Genomic DNA, 23,416 nt, shown 5'->3' with positions numbered 1-23,416 from the left:
GGCAACATGACCTCTTCCAAGTATTTTGATGTATTGAAACTGATCCATGACCCCTGGTATGTGATAAATAGACCCAACACCACAGTATGAGAAACATCCCTATATCATGATGCTTGTGTCACCATGCTTTTTAATGCTTATGCTTCTGTAACCTCTTCAGCACATCTTTTTTTCAACACTGGGACTTTGCGGGGGCTTCTTGCCGATAGCTTGGCTTCACATAGGCGTCTTCTAATTATAACTGTACTCACAGGTGACTTTACACCTTCTTTGATCTTCCTGGAGCTGATCACTGAGTCTTTGCCATTTGTCTATTCTTCTATCCATTCCAATGGTAGTTTTCCATTTTCTTCCACATCTTTCAGGTTTTGGCCATTTTAAAGCATTTCAGATCATTTTAGCTGAGCAGCCTATCATGTTTTTGCACTTCTTTATGTTTTCCCCTCTCAAATCAACTTTTCAATCAAAGTACGCTGTTCTTCTGAACAATGTCTGGAATGCCCCATTTTACTCAGATTTTCAGAGAGAACTACACTATAACCAGCATGCACAACATTTGCTGCTTCCTTCCTTAAAGGGCATGTAAAGGCAAAAAAATAAAATCCCATTCTTTACTTTCTTTAATGAAAAAGAAATCTCCAATATACTTTAATTAAAAAATGTGTACCATTTTTATAAGAAATCTGACTGTATGCAGTGAAATTCTCCCTTCATTTATTGCTGTGGATAGGAATTGTCAGACGGTCCCTAATTGCTGAGCAGGGAAACAATCATACTTATGAACAGCAGGGGGAGCCCCCATATTACTTACCAGCCTTTCAGAACTTCAGCAACTTTGTAGATTTGTATTGGATTTTATTTTTGCCTTTAAATCCCCTTTAATGTTTCCAACTCCAGCTCCAGGGACAAAGATCATGGAGCCAGATTTAAACAGATAAACTGGGATTCTATTTGTAGGATTATTTTGCTGCTGCCACTGGTTCTGCAGAGTTGGAGAAAGTTTGTATTAAACAAAACAAAAACTATAAAATCCAAATTAGATTACATGACAACAGTTCCCAGTGCAGTCTCCATATTCTGATTATTAATCAGTCTTGTTGTATTGGCTTCTGGCAGATATTATTTGACTTGTGCTGTTTTGATCATTTATGATGATCCCTAAGCAGCCCAGACCTCACTGAGCATGTGCACAGTCTTAGTCTCGCAAAGATGTTTAACAAAGTTACAAGATGGTGACCCCCTATAGCCAACTTTAAAAGCATAAATCATTTGTTTGATTAGGCTTGTGGTGCAGTAAGTTCATGTTTATATTTAGTATACAAAATACAGCATTTCTAGCCTTATTCTATTTTAGACTTTCCTTGTCCTTTAAATAAGGGACGTAATTGACACCTGTTTTTTCACAGAATGAATGACTCACTAATTCACACTGCTATTATTTTGTACAAGCCTCATTTAATGATTCAATTACACAGAATCAGCAGAAGAAGAATGCAGACACTGCTATTTTTTGGAACAGACAATTATTTCCCTTTTCTTCACTTTCTGTAAAGGAATAACACAAATTTGATACATTTTTCTTCATGTTTTGAGCTTTATTCATTTTTTTAAACACTGCTATTATTCTAAACACAACTGTATCAATATGCAAAGCTTTGGGTGACACTGAATGCCTTACTGTGTTAAATTTGGAAACATACAAAAATATACTGTAAAAATGTAGAGTAATCCTATCCTGCATTTGATTCCAGTTACAAATATGGCCATTTTATCTATCTATCTTATATATATCTATTTTATCTAATCATCTATCTTTGTATCGATATGACTATTTCTAGCTATACACGGTGACAGACATATTCTGTGCTTCCTGCATCTAAGAGCCCTACTGTTGCTTGGTGTTATCATCCCCGTGTTTACACAAGTCTTCTGCTGAAAAGAATTCCAGATTATTTAAATGGACACAGGGAACTGTCACTGATATAAAAATCCCATAGACTGCAATGGATGGTTAAAGGGATTCTGCTCTGAAATCAGATTTTTAAAAATATATATTTAATTTTGAAATCTGACAAGGGGTTAGACATGTTGTTGGTTTTTCAGGTGCCCCCAGCCATGTGACTTGTGCTCTGATAAACTTTAGTGATATCGCCCACCCCTAGAACAATGGCAAGACAACGAGTTAGCAGCTCCATGACACCTCTGCTGAATGAATCAGCTGCATATGGGAACTTTCGTCCCAAATACATTATATACAATGAGAGGCAATAATTTCCAACACCCCAGACCCCCTTACCCTCCACCCCCACAAAAAAAAGCAGGTTTCCTGAAGGCTGGAGAAGATTTTCAGCAATGTAGAGATCAAAATGAAGTCAGAAATTATCTGCACTGCTAAACATACTCCCATGCCACATCTAGGGGTAGACATGAGAATAGGACCCAAAAAGAAACCGTGCTTTGCATATAGGTATGGGACCTGGTATCCAGAATGCTCCGGACCTGGGGTTTTCCGTATAAGGGATATTTCTGTCATTTGAATCATTTAAAATAAAAATAAATCCAATAGGCTGGTTTTGCCTCCAATAAGAATTAATTATATCTCAGTTTGGATAAAGTACAACATACTGTTTTAGTATTACAGATATGGGACCCATTATCCAGAAACCCATTATCCAGGAAGTTCCAAATTACAGAATAAACATCTCCCATAAACTCCATTATAACCAAATAATTAAAATTTTAGAAAAGGATTTCCTTTTTCTCTGTAATAAAACAGTAGCTTGTACTTGAGCCCAACTAAGATATAATTAATCCTTATTGGAAGCAAAACCAGCCTATTGGGTTTATTTAATGTTTACGTGATTTTCTAATAGACTTACGGTATGAAGATCCAAATTATGGAAAGCCGTTATCCGGAAAAACTGAGAGCATTCTGAATACTCGGTCCCATACAGGTATAGAAAATACATTTGAGTCAAGAATACAAATGGTAAAGTGAATTTATTTGCAATGTACACAGTGTAATATAGTAATAAAAACGACACCATAAAAATCATGAAAGAATCCCTTTCATTTCTCCGAAGAGGACTACGTGTTGGAAGAAGGACTCTCAGAGGAGATTATTACTTTGAGAGCAATAATGGAGATAAGGCCTAATCTGCAAGCAGAATTAGTTACACAATTACAGAGGCCATAGAAATATTTTATCTGATCAAAATGTAATGTCCCTTTAAATTGACTAACATATGCTACATGTTAAATGTCTTTTGTGCAAGTCATTATTACTCTAACAGTAGAAAAGGAACGAATCTTTAAAAACTCAGACTCATATTCCAATAAGCAGCATTTGAAAGAGAAATATAAATAAAAACAAAAGTAGTTACAACCTGATTGAATGTTCCCTTTTAGCTTTAGTGTCCTATTCTGGCCACGGATTCATGCATTTCTCTGCTGCATTTGAACAACAGATGAAGAGCAAGCAGAGAGGAACTGAACGCTTTACATTGAGACTTGTGAAGTGCTTTGCTTTGGTTTATGCCAGTGTTAGTGTCCATAATCTATATAGACACACATTGATTGCTGAGACGTTAGAAGACCCTGGATATATCTATTGCACTTCAATGTCCCAATAAATGTTCTCTCTCTCATGGCAAAACAACATAATAGATATACAGTGTATATAGATTATATATATATACACACACCACAAACAGAGTCCTCTGCACTCAACCCATTATCAATATATTTAAGACAGAGACATTTTGTGCATACTGCTACTGAAAAACGCCTTACCCTTTAAACAAAACAGGGATTGTTTGTCCATATATTGCAATATATTTAAGCTGGCCAACTACGTCAAAGTCATTTGTTTAAAGGGTAAGGCATTTTTCAGTAGCAGTATGCACAAAACGTCTCTGTCTTAAATATATTGATAATGGGTTGAGTGCAGAGGACTCTTGCATTTCTCTCTCTCTCTCTCTCTCTCTCTCTCTCTCTCTCTCTCTCTCTCTCTCTCTCTCTCTCTCTCTCTCTCTCTCTCTCTCTCTCTCTCTCTCTCTCTCTCTCTCTCTCCATACATACATACATACATACACATATATATTCATACACACATATGTGTGTGTGTGTGTGTGTGTATATATATATATATATATATATATAAATAAAATAGACATATATATCCGTACATACAGGTATGGGATCAGTTATCTGGAAACCAGTTATCCATAAAGCTCTGAATTACAGAAAAATCAAATAATTTTCGATTTTTAAAATGTATTTCCTTTTTCTCTGTAATAATAAAACAGTAGCTTGTACTTGATCCAAACTAAGATATAATTAATCCTTATTGGAGTCAAAACCAGCCCATTGGGTTTATTTAATGTTTACATGATTTTCTAGTAGTCTTAAGGTATAAAGATCTAAATTATGGAAAGATCCACTATGCGGAAAACTCCAGGTCCTGAGCATTCTGGATAACGGGCAAGTTCTGCATATGAAGGACAGTAACCAATCTGCTTTGGTCATTCTTCTTCAGAAACATCTCCAGGCAGCTTCTTCTCCTGCAAACAGAAATATTGAAGTTGCTAGAAATTTCTACATTTTACATATTGTACAAAATGGACAGGACCTGGGGTGATAACAGGTGCATGGACCAGTCTGTGTGTCAGAAAGCATTGCAATGTTTATTAAGTATCCATCTCCTTCACTGTTCTGTGTGTGAAAGGCGGCACTCACAGGATTTCAGGTCAAAAGTAAAGAAATCTTTAATATCGAGATTGTATGTATGTATGTATGTATGTATGTATGTATGTATGTATGTATGTATGTATGTATATATATATATATATATATATATATATATATATATATATATTTACCTAACCGGTGTATATATATATATATATATATATATATATATATATATATATATATATATATATATATATATATATATATATATATATATACCGTATATACTCGAGTATAAGCCGTCCCGAGTATAAGCCGAGGTACCTAATTTTACCTCCAAAAACTGGGAAAGCTTATTGACTCGAGTATAAGCCGAGGGTGAGAAATGCAGCAGCTTCTGGTAAGTTTCAATCAAAAAATTGAGGGTTTCTGCTCCCATTGGAGGTGCCTGCGTCTCGTTTTTGGATGCCGGCGAATATTCTTGGAGACTATTCTTGGACGCCGGTGACTATTCTTGGACGCCGGCGACTATTCTTAAAAGACGCCGGCGACCGTTTTTGCGCTTGACCCGAGTATAAGTAGAGTTAGAGTTTTTCAGCATATTTTGGGGGCTGAAAAACTCGGCTTATACTCGAGTATATACAGTATATTGCTACTAGTACATGTAGCACAGAGGCAGAACACTGTACTAAATACAGAAGAACCCAGATTTACGTTTCCTAGGGCACCAAAACATCTACAGGTAATATAGCAAATAAATAAGAAAGGAACAGGGGAAAGGGAGTTGCTTGTTTCATACCTTGGCTTTATTTCTAGAGGGGTCAGTGTTGCTTGAGGTTGCTGTAAATTGAGATGCATTCCTGTTGAATAAAAATGCACATTTTGATATAAAGTAACACCACCATGTTCCTGTCTCAATATGTCACACACTTCTTTCCCTTACTCAAGTCTCTTGCCCCAATTCCACACAACAGTGTCTCTGATGCAGGGAAGAAAGATGTTAGCACAAGAAAACAACTCTTCCTTTTATTATCCTTGTTCTCTCTGAGCGAGTTCTGCCTGTTTGTATTTTAGTTTTTTCACCTATAATGGGGATGTAACAAGGGATGCACAGAATCCACTATTTTGGATTCGGCCGAACCCCCGAATCCTTCGCTAAAGATTCGGCCAAATACCGAACCGAATCCGAATTTGCATATGCAAATTAGGGGTGGGAAGGGGAAAACATTTGTTTACTTCCTTGTTTTGTGACAAAAAGTCATGCAATTTCCCTACCCCTAATTTGCATATGCAAATTCAGATTCAGATTCAGTTCGGCCGGGCAGAAGGATTCGGTGCATTCCTAAATGTAACCCATTCCCCACATGGGCAAAATGCACAATATTTTTGTATACTTAATTGTTTTATTATTAACGTTTATTCCCTTAAGTATCAACATATCCTGCAGCGCTGTACAATTTAAGGTGATTTACTAGAAGTTGATTATATTAAACTCATACACAATGTTACGTGGACTGCGTTCTGGGCCTCTATTCTAATGGAAGTCACAGTTTGAGGCCAAAATATATTTCTCATTTTTCTCCTTTAATAATATATATATCACCTGGAATGCAACGGATCATGCAATGGGCTCCTGTAACGCGAATCGAAACGATTTCTTTGTTGTGAATTCTCCCCAAGGTTTCTTTTTCTTTCATCTACATTTACGTGTTGTGTATCAAAGCCTGTTCTTGGTACTCTGGGTAAGAAAGACTGTTCAGTTGGAAACCCCTCTAGGAAATGCTCAGGTACAGAGTGTGATGGCCTACCAGTTCTTTTGGTGTGACTTGGAGCTGTGTGTCCTGTCAGTACAAGAAAGCACAATGTAGTTTTGTTTCTTTTTAAAGGACTAGAAAGCCTACATTTTCCTACCATGTATATAAGTTGGGCATATCTTCCTCACCCAGGATTTCTAAGTGATTAAGGGGATGCTACAGCCTTACTGTTAACCTTTTAACAAACATAGTGGCAGGTATCTAAAGATTTCAAAGAGGCTGTTCACTGATCAGATTTTGTGGAGGGGTTTAAATGTCCTTTAGGGTAAGGTCACACTGGGCGTTTTGGGGAGATTTAATCGCCTGCCGACTAATCTAATTGCCAAAGACGATGCAATTAGTCGCTAAATCTCCCCAAAACGTCCAGTGTGACCTTACCCTTAAAGCATCCCACAAAGTTATGTTACTATTGAACCACTGCAAATCTAAAAAACATGAAACAGACTCTCTGTCCCACCCTGTAATTGGATTTTACTAAACCATTTAATACCTTGGTGAAAAAGGTCATCTGACTGAGATGCCATTAACCGATCTTGCAGATAATTACATTCCCTTGGACTTGGAATCACAGGAGTTAAGTGTGTAGGTGCAGCTTCAAAATTCGGGCACATGTCACATTGATCCTTACAGAAAAAGTACAAATTAAGCACATCAATAAAGGTGGGTAATGATTTGTTGCACTAATTAAAAACACATGGTTCAGCATTTATTTACATATTACACTGTTCTTTTTGTGCACAAGTCCCCATTGTCAAAGACTATTACCTGGTGATGAAAGAGAACATTAGCCTCCATTTGTACACCACAGAATTCACAGGGGATCAGAATGTTGTTGGATTTGTGCAGAGAAGGTGGTGGAGATACAGGACGTATGTTTCGGTCACGTGGCTGTTCTATCCTATAAGGCTTTCGCTCCAAACCCAAAAATCGGGTAGAAGGAGAACTTTGATCAAAGAAAGGAGAAAAGGCAGCAGGATTGCAGCCAGACTGTAACAAAAAGAGAAGACTCGATTTTATTTATCCTTGGAAACTGTCCAATGAAAAGATCATTAACACATCTATACATCTGATACACAAAAAAACATGCAAAAAGAAGAAGAACAAAAGGTAAAGAGAGCCCTGCCTGTAAGAGCTTTCAATCTAAAAGGAGAATGGATTAAAACACAAGTCATAGGAATGAACAATATCATGGGAAAGACGTGGAATGGAGCACTGCATTTAAAGCATTTAGTGCACATTGAAACTAAAATGCATAATTGTATTACAGGTAGGATGTATATACACACACATAGGGGCCGATTCACTAACTTCAAGCGAAGGATTCGAAGTAAAAAAACTTCGAATTTCTAAGTGTTTTTTGGGCTACTTCGACCATTGAATGGGCTACTACGACTTCGTACTATTCGAACTAAAAATCGTTCGACCATTCGATAGTCGAAGTACTGTCTCTTTAAGAAAAAACTTCGACCCCCTAGTTCGCCATCTAAAAGCTACCAAATTCAATGTTAGCCTATGGGGAAGGTCCCCATAGGCTTGGCTAACTTTTTTTGATCGAAGGATATTCCTTTGATCGTTGGATTAAAATCCTTCGAATCGTTCGATTCGAAGGATTTTATCGTTCGATCGAAGGAATAATCCTTTGATCGTTCGATCGCACTATTTGCGCTAAAATCCTTCGACTTCGATATTCGAAGTCGAAGGATTTTAATTCCCAGTCGAATATCGAGGGTTAATTAACCCTCGATATTCGACCCTTTGTGAATCGGCCCCATAGTGTACGTGTATTTGAGCATGTACCAAACATGGGGCCTATACTTATATAATAGGTAATGGAGCTCCAGCATAATGCTTGGGATTCACTTCCTCAATTCCTTTACGATTAGACAGCCAACCGTAAGAAATTGCAGTTTTTGTTTTTACGGAGTATTTGTTCTTTACAAAAATGATTAAGTGAGTAGGACTTGTCATATAGGTTCATTTACCATTATTATTTCTGACCACACATACGCAGACAAGCAGGGAGTGTGCAAACAATACGTTTTGCTGGTCAGTTCACTCCCCCAAATGAGAAACACTGCTACAAAGCAGGTAGCACTGTTACACAGACACCCCAGGTTGATATTCAGTACCTCGTGAAGCACAAAATCCTCCTCCTCCATTTGTAAACCACAGAATTCACAAGGGATGAGAATGTTGTTGGAAACGGGCACAGAAAATGGTGGGGATACAGGACGTATGTTTCGGTCATGTGGCTGTTGTACCCTATTAGAAAGAGGCCTTCGCTCCAAATCCAAAAATCGGGTAGAAGAAGACCTTTGATCAAAGAAAGGAGAAAAGGCAGCAGGATTGCAGCCAGACTGTAACAGAAAGAAAAGACAACACTCAATTCATTAACATGTACACAATTAATACACAAAAAAACAAGCAATAACCAGAACAAAAGTTAAAGAGAGCCCTGCCCATAAGAGCTTTCAATCTAAAAGGAGAATGGATTAAAACACAAGTCATAGGAATGAACAATATCATGGGAAAGACATGGAATGGAGCACTGCATTTAAAGCATTTAGTGCACACTGAAACTATAATGCATAATTATATTACAGGTTGAATGTATATACACGCTCATAGCATATGTGTATTTGAGCATGTACCAAATATGGGGCCTATACTTATATAATAGGTAGTGGAGCTCCAGCATAATGCTCGGTCAGCATTCAAGACATTGGACTTGCTTGATGCTTGGGATTCACTTCCTCAATTCCTTTACGATTAGATAGCCAACAGTAAGAAATTGCAGTTTTTGTTTTTACGGAGTATTTGTTCTTTACAAAAATGATTGAGTTAGTAGGACTTGTCATATAGGTTCATTTACCATTATTATTTCTGACCACACATACGCAGACAAGCAGGGAGTGTGCAAACAATAAGTTTTACTGGTCAGTTCCCTCCCCCAAATGAGAAACACTGCTACAAAGCAGGTAGCACCCAGGTTGATATTCAGTTACCTCGTGAAGTACAAGATCCTCCTCCTCCATTTGTACACCACAGAATTCACAAGGGATGAGAATGTTGTTGGATATGGGCACAGAATATGGTGGGGATACAGGACGTATATTTCGGTCATGTGGCTGTTCTACCCTATTAGAAAGAGGCCTTCGCTCCAAATCCAAAAAGCGGGTAGAAGAAGAACTTTGATCAAAGAAAGGAGAAAAGGCAGCAGGATTGCAGCCAGACTGTAACAGAAAGAAAAGACAACACTCGATTCATTAACGTATACAACTGATACACACAAAAAACATGCAAAAAATAACCAGATCAAAAGGTAAAGAGAGCCCTGCCCAGAAGAGCTTTAAGTCTAAAAGGAGAATGGATTAAAACACAAGTCATAGGAATGAACAATATCATGGCAAAGACGTGGAATGGAGCACTGCATTTAAAGCATTTAGTGCACACTGGATGTATATACGGAACATGCTCATAGCGTACGTGTATTTGAGCATGTACCAAACATGGGGCCTATACTTATATAATAGGTAGTGGAGCTCCTGCATAATGCTTGGCCGGCATTCAAGACATATGGACTTGCTTGATGCTTGGGATTCACTTCCTCAATTCCTTTACAATTAGACAGCCAACAGTAAGAAATTGCAGCTTGTGTTTACGAGCATTTGTTCTTTACAATTATGATTAAGTGAGTGGGACTTGTCATATAGGTTCATTTACCATTATTATTTCTGACCACACATACGCAGAAGAACAGGGAGTTTGCACACAATAAGTTTTGCTGGTCAGTTCACTCCCCCAAATGAGAAACGCTGCTACAAAGCAGGTAGCACCCAGGTTGATATTCAGTTACCTCGTGAAGTACAAGATCCTCCTCCTCCATTTGTACACCACAGAATTCACAAGGGATGAGAATGTTGTTGGATATGGGCACAGAAGATGGTGGGGATACAGGACGTACATACTGGTCACGTTCAAAATCCAACAAGTGGGTCGGAGCAGGTATTCGATCACAGAAAGAAGCAAAGACACGAGGATTGCATCCAGACTGATATAAAAACAAAAAACAAAATTAAGGTCCAAGGAACAAAAAGTGTTTTGATGAAGCCTAATCAAATGGTCTTGAACTTGATCCAAACTAAGATATAATTAATCCTTATTGGAAGCAAAACCAGGTTATTTGGTTTAATGCTTAAATGATTCTCTAGTAGACTTAAGGTATGAAGATCCAAATTACAGTTATAGGGAAAACTGCAGGTCCCGAGCATTTTGGATAACAGGTCCCATACCTGTACTAGATCCCAGTTAAGCTGCAAGCAACATATTGGTGGCATAACAATTCTATTAGCTTTAGAAACATCTTTGTACGAGTCTGAATTGAGAAAGCCAGTTGGATGTCTAGCGAAACTACTTCAAGAGAAATAAATAAAAAATACAACAAGTCCAGTCGATTTGATTTATTAACATAGATATATCATGACCTGGATGAATGAGAATCTTTACAAACTATTCTATTAGCTTTATTTCATGTTTGCAATATACTTATTTTACATTTCCATAATTTTAGTAGCCTTAACGTATAAGGATCCAAGTTACAGCATAGATCCCATACCTGTATATCTTTATAAAATAGCACAAAGTAAAAAAAAAAAAAAAAAGGAAATAAGTAAGGGGGGGGGGTTTACAGGCCTCCTATATGTCCTTCATTAAAGGAGAAAGAAAGGTTTGAACCAACAATGGCATTAAAAGATTTACCACATACTGTACGTGCCTCCTGATCAGCTATATTAGCGCTTCTCTAATCCCATCCTTAATCAAGTTAAATGTCGCGCAAGTTCCATCTTTCTTTGGGAGCTTTTATAATTGCTGACATCACATCCCCTGCATTGCACATGTGCAAATTTTTTCCCCTTTGCTTGACACCGCAACACCATCAATGTGTAACACATAAACAGCGTGGAGATTGTTACCGCAGGTAGCCGCTGACCACCAATATTTTCTTACCCGCCATTACTTTAAAATCAATTGCTTGTGCACATTAAACGGTCTATATTACCTATACCTATATTACGTGGACTGGATGTACTGGCGGTAGAGGGGCTGTGCAGGACTTTTGGAGGCATCCGATTAGACAATAGTATTAAGTGGGCAGGGGTAATAGGATCAAGAATTTCGGCAGTATGAGCTCAATATGTAAATACAGAAAGAAAGAAAAAAGTCAGGGCGCTCTCTGCTGTGCAGTGCGCATGTCTTTGTTCAGGGAGAAAAGGAAGCTGCACAGGATTGGAACAGATACTGCATTCAGTGACATGACTTTGGCATTGCATAGACAAACTAAGCAACAGGACGCTGAGCTAGGGGAATACGTTTCTGACTATATTAAGGCTGAGATTTTTGGATAATGTTGTTTTAAAACTTTCCTTCTCCTTTAATAAGCTAATGTCCTCTGGTTTTCTCTATTAGGATTTTGTGATAATTCTTTCAGTATAAAAGGATAATAGGAAGGTTATTCTAGTTTCCTTTTTAATTTTGCAGCCAAGTGGCTTAGGCACGGTGCTCGCAGCAATGGGCCAGATGCTGTACCTGATGCAGTATAAGGTCCTCTACAGGAAAAAGCTTTTCACAGAATTCACATGGAAGGCGAATTTCAGTATCTGAAAGAGGTAATGGACCTTATGAAACAATAATAATAAGCAGATCCGAACAAACTTATTCATTGTAATAAGCTTAAAAAAAAGTAAATTTTAGCTTGTGCAAAACCAAAGCAATGCTTTTTGTACACATTCAGCTTATAGATTTGCCAGTGCTACTTATTAACAGAGACACAGCAGCCCATCTACAATAATACAAATCCTTCATTCACAAGTGTCTTTACTTCTATTTTAGTTGATGCACAACTGCACACCCATGTATAGACATGCTTATTAAAGGAAAACTATACCCCCCAAACAATGTAGGTCTCTATTAAAAGATACTGAGTAAAACAGCTCATGTGTAAAACCCTGCTTCATGTAAATGAACCATTATCATAATAATATACTTTTTTAGTAGTATGTGCCATTGGGTAATCATAAATAGAAAATTGCCATTTTAAAAAATAAGGGCCGCCCCCTGAGATCGTAAGATTCACTGTGCACACATACAAACCACATGTAAGGTCACATGAGCCAATTAACAGACAGAGTTCTGCCTTTTGCTTCCTCACTTCTTCCTGTTACAGTTAGTGTTGTAGTATTTCTGGTCAGGTGATCTCTGAGGCAGCACAGATAGAGTCACGAAATGGTGGCTCAAGGCAAGAGATGTAAAAGGGCAATATTTATGTAAATATATATTCCAGTTTGGTAAGATTCTTTAATATGTCATTCAATTTGATATAAACTATCTGTTGCTTAAGTATTCATTTTGGGGGTATAGTTTTCCTTTAAAGATGTGGTTCACCTTATTAGAGTTTGGAAACCTAAATATATAGTCATGTAAATCATATTTGCAATTTGGTTTAATAAATTGAGTTAGCCAATCAGATCATGGATATGCAAATTAATTGAGCATGTACAGTAGTGATCTATGCCTGCACTTCCTCCACTTCTTACTGCACTTTTGCAATGTCATTCTGACATGGATAGCAGGTCTGGACTGAGATTCAAAATATGCCCTGGTATTTCAGGTACACAGAGGCCCAAACAGGCCACACAGCAGCCCAAACAGCATTTGCCAGAACCCACAGATTGCCAGTCTGGGCCTGATGGATAGGACCTTATATAGCTAGGGTGTTGGTGACCTCGCTGGCTTGGGCAGCACTGCCTTTGCAGGTAGCTATTTTGAAAATTTATTTTTCTAATTAAACCAAATTGTAAATATGATTTAAATCGGTTTATAAGATGTAATAAAGATGAACCACCCCTTTAAGAAAGGTAAGGGACCATAGATATGGCTTCAGGACAGGTTGTAAGATATATGGATAGCTAGACAGATGGAGACTAAGAGAAAGTAATGGAGTGTGGAAGCAAATACCAATGTTTAAGTGCTGCTCTGGGACGCTGTGTGTAGTAGTAGTACAAGCCTTGGGAAGCAAACTGAAAAAGGGGGAACACATTCTATAAAGGGGAAAGACTGTCAGGAACAAACACTAAATAGGGAGATCATCAGTTTTCCAATGGTTAATGTTTTATTATTTGAAGAGCAAGCAAAGACTTGCTTATCCCAAAAGAAAAAAAAATGTAAAGGTTGATAGATATATATATATATAATCTAATATAGGAGCATTGGTTTAATGTGGCCAAACAGATTGGCATATCATTTATTTGAGCTATCCTGCAAAGAAATCATTGGCCCTCACCTGTCTGACTGCTTGGCGAATCAGCTTCCACAGTTTTATCATCACCAGAGAAGAGGTTGAAATCCTTCTGCCAGTCACAGTACTTAGCAACTTTGTCTTTGGAATCAAATGCTCTCCACGAATTGACATCGGCTGAAAGATCAGTATCAAGGTCTACACTGGAACCAATCGGATTCTGATATTTCGGAGAATGAAAAGAGCTCAATCCAGAGTGTGTTTGATTTATGGTAGAGGAACGAACATCTCTCTGATTAGACAACTGCTCCTGTCCCTTTGGTGGGTTATTTCTTGTCAGGTTTGTTAGGTTTACAGCTGGGCGGGGAAAAATGAAGCAAAAACCCTACTCATTCACTCATTTCAACACATTTTATGAAATTGCTTTAGCTCTGCTGGTTACCATTGCTTTCTATGGCTTGCTGTGCAACCATGAAACAAGTTTTACCTTATGTAGATGTATTAACATAGTAATCGCAGGTAAAGTTGCTGTACCGTGTACTAATCCCTCACCTTTGTTCTGTCCTGCTCCTCTAGGAACATTTTGCAGTGATGGTGTTGACATTGGATTTCTGTAAAATCGACTTGGTACTATGGCATGCAAATTATCATTCTCTATAGCATCAAACCATGCTCCGCTGTTTAACAAAGGCTTCTTTGGTAGACTCTCTTTGCCACACACATCAGGGTGATGGTTCAAGTCCTTTTTCATCACACTGCGTCCACACTTCTCACAGGGCTCAGTCCTGGCTCCACAGTAGTCCTCATGCTCTGCCAGTTTAGTGAATGCAAGTTCCAGCTCACAGAATTGGCATTTAACTAAACGCAGAGGGCAAGCGGAAAGCTTTAACAACAAGAAAAAGAAAAGTTGAGTGAGTTTAATAGCAATGTTACACTAAATAAAGCACTAAAGTTCAAAGTACAAAGTGCATGTTCAATATTGTGAATTCTCTCCCAGCACTCTGAAAATGTAATGATAAATGCTGAAAGATAATCCATGAGATATTTCCACTCTTTTTAGAACCCTGGCACGTTTTCTGTCTGGTCAGCAAAACAGTGGTGTAGAACAAGGCATGATCGATATACAGTGGTGTGAAAAACTATTTGCCCCCTTCCTGATTTCTTATTCTTTTGCATGTTTGTCACACAAAATGTTTCTGATCATCAAACACATTTAACTATTAGTCAAAGATAACACAAGTAAACACAAAATGCAGTTTTTAAATGAGGGTTTTTATTATTTAGGGAGAAAAGAAATCCAAACCTGTGTGAAAAAGTAATTGCCCCCTGAACCTAATAACTGGTTGGGCCACCCTTAGCAGCAATAACTGCAATCAAGCGTTTGCGATAACTTGCAACGAGTCTTTTACAGCGCTCTGGAGGAATTTTGGGCCACTCATCTTTGCAGAATTGTTGTAATTCAGCTTTATTTGAGGGTTTTCTAGCATGAACTGCCTTTTTAAGGTCATGCCACAACATCTCAATAGGATTCAGGTCAGGACTTTGACTAGGCCACTCCAAAGTCTTCATTGTGTTTTGCTTCAGCCATTCAGAGGTGGATTTGCTGGTGTGTTTTGGGTCATTGTCCTGCTGCAGCACCCAAGATCGCTTCAGCTTGAGTTGACGAACAGATGGCCGGACATTCTCCTTCAGGATTTTTTGGTAGACAGTAGAATTCATGGTTGCATCTATCACAGCAAGTCTTCCAGGTCCTGAAGCAGCAAAACAACCCCAGACCATCACACTACCACCACCATATTTTACTGTTGGTATGATGTTCTTTTTCTGAAATGCTGTGTTACTTTTACGCCAGATGTAACGGGACGCGCACCTTCCAAAAAGTTCAACTTTTGTCTCGTCGGTCCACAAGGTATTTTCCCAAAAGTCTTGGCAATCATTGAGATGTTTTTTAGCAAAATTGAGACGAGCCTTAATGTTCTTTTTGCTTAAAAGTGGTGTGCGCCTTGGAAATCTGCCATGCAGGCCGTTTTTGCCCAGTCTCTTTCTTATGGTGGAGTCATGAACACTGACCTTAATTGAGGCAAGTAAGGCCTGCAGTTCTTTAGATGTTGTCCTGGGGTCTTTTGTGGCCTCTCGGATGAGTTGTCTCTGCGCTCTTGGGGTAATTTTGGTCGGCCGCCACTCCTGGGAAGGTTCACCACTGTTCCATGTTTTTGCCATTTGTGGATAATGGCTCTCACTGTGGTTCGCTGGAGTCCCAAAGCTTTAGAAATGGCTTTATAACCTTTGAAATTGAACTCAGGTGTGATAAACCACAGTTAAGTTATTTTTTAACAAGGGGGGCAATCACTTTTTCACACAGGCCCATGTAGATTTGGAGTTTTTTTTCTCCCTTAATAACGTAAACCTTCATTAAAAAACTGCATTTTGTGTTCAATTGTGTTATCTTTGACTAATAGTTAATGGTTTTTGATGAGCAGAAACATTTAAGTGTGACAAACATGCAAAAGAATAAGAAATCAGGAAGGGGGCAAATAGTTTTTCACACCACTGTATATTAAGAAACACAGTTCATAAACAAGAATTTTCTTAGCTATGAATCACCATAGCCACTCTCCTAGCCAGGCATATTTCAACAAAGTCATATTAAAAACACGCAGGTACCAGTGGCAGCTGTGAAAATTACGGTGTTTTTTGGTGTAAGGCCATATGATGCACATCAATAAGTGGAGAAGGCTCTTCCTTCCTTCATATTTGGAAATTCAAAACATCAAAGAGGTACAGTTGAAGTAGTGGATATAATTAGTCATTTTATGTCTGTTGTTTTTCCAAAGAGTTAGTACTCAGAGGTTCCAAGTTAGGGCAATGTTTATCAGTGTTGATCATGTCTCTTAATGAAAAAAGACTTGCACATATTTAGCCCAAACATAAATTTCTTATATACGCTGTACTAGTCATACTTTGGGCTTGACTCTTGAAAAGCAATCAGCAAAAATCTCTAACACCCAATGTATGCACAGTTTTTGGGCACTGATGCTGGGGATAAAATAATTATACTTCTCAGGTACCAGAGACACTAACCTCATGTTCTTCCAGAACACTCTTCTCCATTGTCATTTTACACTTACAGGTCACCTGTAGGAAACAAAAAAATATAAAAACTAAGGTTCTAGAAGGGTCTTTTTGGTATTAGTGGATAACTTGATGTAATACAGCACAATACCGGTGCATGCTCGGTGACCAGATGCTCCTCCATGTCTGCAGTTGGGACAGGCTCTTTGCACACATCACACACACTGATGTTCCGCTTGCAGTGGATCTCATGGATAGTGAAATTAGACAGAGGAATGTCACGTTTACTGGAATGGAACAGAAATAAACAGTAATGATTGTAAGTAGCACAGCTGAATCCTGCCCAGCAGAATGATTAACTGCAGATAGACACACATCACACCACACAGGATCATCAGATGCCCCTCAAGTTCAGTTTCAGTCACTGTTTTTTTTACCCGGGAAAGCACCTGCAAATGCCCCCCCGAGAAGAGTACAGTTCACCCTAATACATCATTGGTCCATGGGTCCCTTGCCTAGACTATCAGAGCTAACAGTCCTTCACTCTAAAAAAAAAAAACTCCAAAAGGCTACAGTACATATAGAGAGGCAGATTGCTGAGAGATGGATAGCAAATGGTATCTTATTTCTGAAATTATACAGAATTTTACATATATTTAAAAAAGTTCCTAATTTTCATGAGCTCATGATAAGTTATTGTTTACATGGTAGTTGTCCCTTCCCAGGAACCATTTTGCTTATCAAAGCGTTTAGCTCATGTGAATCAACTTCTAGGGTGTTGAATTAGGTATGTACTTTGACCATACATTTGTACTGTACCTTAAAAGCTACGGTCATACATGGAGTTTTCTCTGCCAGAGGAAAAACACCAGCAGAGAAACTGCCAGTTCACACAGAACCAATGTGGAAGTTAGCTTGCTGTGCAACCATGCCTGAAAGTGTGCTCACAATGTGGATTTCAGGCAGAAAATGTCATGTGCACTATTAGCATAAATATATTATTACTGTTTGTCCTCAGTATGCCATATGAATAGCTTTACACATATACCCTCATTTATAACCTATACCCTAACTTACACACACAACGTGCGAGGTGCACAAACATATATAGATTCAATACAAACTGTCAGTTTAATGAAAGGTGCAGGAGGACAAAAGAACATTAATTGGAATGGGAGGAGGTTGCATTTGGCATGGGGGGGGAGGATGGGAATTTTTTTGAGTTTTAGGTTAGGTGCATGTTAAACTGTGGGTTATCAGATCATTTTGGGGGCAAGAAGGATATTATCCTTCAGTGAGGTTAAAGGGCTTTTACATCCTTTTCTGCTGTGAACTGTAGTAAGTACAGGAGGAGCATCACTGCTGGCATAGGTTAACTATATACCAGCAACAGAGAAACCTAGGAGCTTGCTTTTCTTAAAATAATTCTATTTATGGCCCCAATGGCTGACAATGCCCCTTATGATGCTCTACAATGCACTGTCCAAGGCTTATTTTTAGGGAATTTTATGGCTATAGGATGCTATAAAGAAGGTTGTGGCCAACCAGTGTAAGAGACTATAGCAACTTAGACCTAAATCTTAACTTGAGCCTAAAACTTTCATGTAAAATGGGCCAAAAACCACATCCTGACAGTGCATCTTACTGGCATTATTAATACAATGCTATTTTTCAGTATGTTTACCAGTAGTGATGGGCGAATGCATTTGGCAGGTACAAATTCACAGCAATACATTTGTGAAAATGCGGTGAAAATTCCCAGGCGAAAACATTGCTGCATCAAAATTATTCGGACGCCCATTGACTTTAATACATTTGGACAAAATAGGCGTGCATATAAAAATTGTCGGTCGCGTCAAAATTATTTTGACGCCCATTGATGCATTTCACTAATTTTTGGGACAAATTCGCCCATCACTATTTACCAGCAATAAAGTCCTCATTAAAGAATGAGTTCTATATTCAGTGTGCTTACTCACCAATTCCCACAGAATTGCGTCTCCTGCTCAGCTTCTGATGCCATATTCAGTTTTCCTACACAAAGAACATGATTACTTTCACTTGCGTTCCCTCCCCAAGGGGCGAAGCCCTGGAGAACTTCTATATTCCTAAGGCAACTTGTTCTACTCAACATTCACACTGTACAACAGCCTTTGTTATTATATCTCAATTCCTAAAAAATGCTTCATGTTACACATTAATGCAAAATATGAAAAGAAAAGATTGAACAACAACAGACATAGTTTTGTATTATTATCAGTCCATTTATGCTGACCAACAGATCCCAACCAGTGTCCATTTATTATGGCTATGGTTTGGTTCAAGGATGCGGGAGGTTTGAAAATGTAATCTACCCCTGTGCCACGTCTCTCAAGCTGCTCTGTACTTCCTGATTTTCACATTTTGTGTGGGCAAAGATTTTTAAAAAGTACTACCGAGATGATACCTGGGTGTTGAGCCCAATTGCCCTTATTTTCAGGAATTTCACATAACAGTCTGTTAGGATACTGCTCAATAGTTCACTGAGCTGATTCAACCAGTTTCAAGTAAGTCATATATTGGAAAATCGGCAGCTTATTGGCTTACAAATGCAGCCAAAACAACGGTCTCCCTATCCCATCTGATTAGGGTTTTGCCTAAGGTTGGAAAATTCTGTTGAGTAACCACAATAAGCTAAAGAAACCACCATAAACTGACAGTGTGTGCAAACAGATAACACAGTTTACGCCTATAATGAATCATATTCCTTCCTAGGAGTGTGACTAAGCATTAAAGGAAAAACTCACTCGTGGAAAAAAAAACGAAACTGGTTTAAGCGTATACCATACTTTGTTTTACATTTCCTATAGGATAACAGAAAGTAAGTGTTAAGTGTCATGTTACAATTTCAGAGACAGAATTCAAAGGAAATGAAACTGAATATTCTCACACTAGGATTCCCTTGTTCAGCGATTCTTAGTTTCCTTTAGTTTTTAACCTTATCGTAAAACTTCACCCATTTGAGATAGCAATATCAAATTCCCAAAAATGACCAAAAATATAGGTATATAATGCCTGAAATTATGCTTATTTAGTAGAATAAGGTGTAGCGTATAAACCAGTGCATTTATAGCTGAATTTGGCAGTAAGATTAAAGGAAGCAAAATTCTGCCGCTATGTATTACTGCAGAACTTGTTTTGTAAGTTCACCCAAAGTGTACAAAACGGATTCTTTCTCAACTGCTACAAAATTACAGGCTGGTTTATTAAAGAATAGCAAAAAGTGTCACAATAGGTCCTTTATGCACAATGCAACAGAAATCCAGACTTCTTGCATCTGCACTAATGGCATAATGAGTGCAACTTGCACAAGCAAAGGGACACGGACTTACACTTGACCCACCACTGGAGTCTCTCAGTTTATGACCAGCTTGAAACTCTACTACCCCATTCTTCCACCAAAAACCTGACTGATTTGTGGATGGTTATTCAGCGGGTACATTTGCTACATTGGTAGCTGGCAGGTCTCAACATTTAAAATGTGTAAAAACATGTTATTGCATGACATAGGGCTTCCATGGCACTTCCCATGGCTAGATGCCCTATTTCTCTATTGCAAGTAACAACTTTTTGGGCCAAGATTGCCTTCCCTCTTGGAAAACCTTAACCCACACCCAACCAGGAAAATGTTGCCATTGTAGGACCCGTGTGAACCCCAAACCAGCGCCGTCCTGTTCTGTACGCACCTTTAGTTCCAAGTCAGGGAATTTCTGGGAGCAGTGGAGGAATGCCCCACAGTATCGGACTGGCCACAGGGATACCAGGAAAAGTCCTGGTGGGCCCAGGTGTCAGTGCGTCGTCATGCTGCTTAACATTTGGCCTTTTTCATGACCATTCCCTATTTCTATGAGAACAAAGAGGCTAAATAGATGGAATAATAGATTATATTATGTAAAGAAAAGAGACTATGAAAAAAAAGAGAAGAGGAGAGTGGACCCCTGGTCTAAGGTTTTTGGGTGGGCCCCTGGTGTCCCAGTCCAACACTGCCCCACACCCAAACCTAACCTGCAATGGTTGGCCAAATTTCAACCGGACTGAAACCCAAACAACTGGTGTTCAACCCACAGATCACTAATCTGCACAGGCACCCTAATGCGGCCTTATCACTGATCCAACCACCTGGGTGGCAAAATTGGGCAAAGACCATCTAAGAATCTTCTGACTGAGGCCAACAAAAGTCTAGTGGTCTAAAAGGATGGCTCCACTGGTTCTCAAGATAGATACACACACACACACAAATGAATAAAAATAAAAAGCAATAATAAAGCAATACAGTACAACACCAAAAAATGCCTCAATTAAGGTGCAAACAGGACATGCATAAGCCTCTTATACTTAACCACACGCAATGGCTGCTAGTATACTAGTTACACACAGAGGCAATGCATGTGGGCAACACGCAGTGATGTGCTGAATAGTCAATGTGATTTTGGCATGAGCAGCCAAAAGAAGAGTATGGCCACAACTTATGTGCCGGCCACAGGCACGGGAACGCGCAAACAGTCTAGTCTAGTAGCCAAGCAGCAGACAAGGAAAGCCCGCAGTCTCTCCCACTAACTCAGTTTTATCACTTACCAGCGTCTCACGAGCTCCCTGACACGGAATAACCAGCTGTCACCGAACTACTTCCCAGATGCACACAAACATTCACCCATGAGGCGGCTTCCTCATGCTTCGTCCAGTCATTGGGTGCGAGAGACGTCGTTCAATAGCATAGCTCCACCTCTATCTGCTGAGTGGCTGGTTGAATAGGTTTTTTTGAAAACACTGGGCGGTGCTTACAAACTATGAAATGTGATGTGTCAGCTATTCACATGAGCCTTCCTGATGAACTGTTCATGTTTCATTTCACTTCTGCGGATGATAAGGCTTTACAGCTTCTACTAGCATCAAAAAGATTAAGAAAAGAAACTCATATTTTCACTGAAATTTAAATAAAAGGAATTTGTTATTATTCTCCTGGACAGAGGGGACTGCCCATATGATAGTCGTGAGTGGTGAGGTGACATGTGGTGGCTGAGGGCAGGGGCGCTCCACCAATGAGACGAGTTCAGGCACTTGCCTCAGGCAGCAGCGCCCCCCTGGTTGCCAGGGTTGGCAAAAATGCTGCTCCTGGTAACTAAGAGCCAAATTTCTGTTTTTCAACCTGGAAATTCTAGCAATTGCGCTCTCTGCACTAGCAACGTGGACTGCCCCTAGGGTTGCCACCCGGCCGGTATTTTACCGGCCTAGCCGGTAAAACACCTGCCAAGGCCCGGGCCGGTATTACAAATTTACCGGCAATGCAGTTGCCGGTAATTTGTAATACCCTTTAAAAAAAGCCCTCGGCCTGCCCCCAATTCGCGCAGAACTTACCTTTTTTGCAGTGTTCTTGACATCGGGACGATGTTGCTCTGCCACCTTTCGCGGCACGCTGCGTAGCCCCGCCCACTTTTGTGTCATGGCCCGCCCCCTTGCCCGCCCCCCACCGGCCGGTAATTTTTTTCAGTAAAGGTGGCAACCCTACCTGCCCCTGACCCCTCCAGCGCGACGTGGACCGCTCCGACCCCCACCGGCGCTGAAGGGGTGAGTGCCATGGGGAGGAGTGGGGGCGGTAAAAGGAAGGCCACCTCAGGTGCCAAAATGACCAGGATCGCCCCTGGCTGAGGGACAAGGCAATTTGGGAGCACAAGGCGAATCTAACACAGTTTAAGAATATGCTTAGGAAAGATCATTTTGCCCCACACTTCTATACATGTGTATGCAAACTTTCACTTCAGTGTGGGGGATCTCCGATTGGCTCCAGACATCACGTATCTTAGAATCCGGGTTCCTGGCTTAGGAACTTTCATCTACATCACACATGCGGATATATTCAACACGATTTCAAAATTAAAAATATGTTACTTTATTGGTTCCATTAAAATTTGTTAGCTTCGGTACAGTGTTTCATGCCCTATGGCACTTCTAACAAGACATAACTTTATAGCAAATCTGGATGGCAAACAATTCACACAATGTGTTTGTGTATGCATGTTACGTATGTGTATGCACCCTATGAATTTTGTTGGGGAGCCCTGTCATTTCTACACCCTCCACTGATGTGAAACCCAGGAGCTGATTTACTAACACAGCCTGCTAACCTGCTCCACTGCACTTACCTGTAATAACCACAGTGCAGTGGAAGCATTAATAAACATTATGCTATTCAGCCGTAAATTGGGGCAAATGTGCAAGTGTGAGTGGCAGTGAAAAGAAACCGCAGCTCCTCTTTGTTCTGAATCTGCCAATACTCTTTGTAGTTACAGACAAGTGGTAGACGATGAGCGTTTTCTGTGATAACAACGGAGTATTGAATCAAAATGACTCCCACCAGGGTGCCATACATGCTCAGGAGCTCCCAGCTGCATCAATTGTCCAAACTGTTCAACCAGCTCGATTTATGTATGGTGCCTTTTATTAAATGGACCCCACTGTGGACCTCCAACTGCAACTGAGGGCAGCACAGGGGGTACAGGCATCCCTG

The 23,416-nt window shown here is 39.4% G+C and overlaps 1 protein-coding gene across 3 annotated transcripts; it reads right to left on the bottom strand.

Moving 5' to 3' along the window:
* Positions 1 to 4,369: 4,369 nt before the first annotated feature.
* trafd1.S (TRAF-type zinc finger domain containing 1 S homeolog) lies at positions 4,370 to 21,606 on the bottom strand. Of its 3 annotated transcripts, XM_041580379.1 has the most exons (15): positions 21,487 to 21,604; positions 18,852 to 18,906; positions 17,024 to 17,159; positions 16,882 to 16,935; positions 14,353 to 14,683; positions 13,846 to 14,157; positions 12,093 to 12,163; positions 10,363 to 10,557; positions 9,512 to 9,739; positions 8,636 to 8,863; positions 7,272 to 7,493; positions 6,997 to 7,129; positions 6,296 to 6,533; positions 5,492 to 5,552; positions 4,388 to 4,562 (listed from the first exon to the last, which is right to left on the bottom strand). In XM_041580379.1, exons 2-15 carry the CDS (start codon positions 18,893 to 18,895, stop codon positions 4,524 to 4,526), a joined length of 2,292 nt encoding a protein of 763 aa, XP_041436313.1. In that variant the 5' UTR covers positions 18,896 to 18,906; positions 21,487 to 21,604; the 3' UTR covers positions 4,388 to 4,523. The 3 variants fall into 3 exon arrangements, with proteins under 3 accessions (XP_041436314.1, XP_041436313.1, XP_041436315.1); XM_041580380.1 differs by lacking the exon at positions 6,296 to 6,533 and having other exon boundaries at positions 4,370 to 4,562; positions 21,487 to 21,606; XM_041580381.1 differs by lacking the exon at positions 8,636 to 8,863.
* Between the last annotated feature and the right edge of the window lie 1,810 nt (positions 21,607 to 23,416).

The sequence above is a fragment of the Xenopus laevis genome, chromosome 1S (assembly GCF_017654675.1).
Source record: "Xenopus laevis strain J_2021 chromosome 1S, Xenopus_laevis_v10.1, whole genome shotgun sequence".
NCBI lineage: Eukaryota > Metazoa > Chordata > Amphibia > Anura > Pipidae > Xenopus > Xenopus laevis.
The sequence above is the reverse complement of the archived record's forward strand: the minus strand, read 5'-3'. Positions and strand labels throughout refer to the sequence as shown.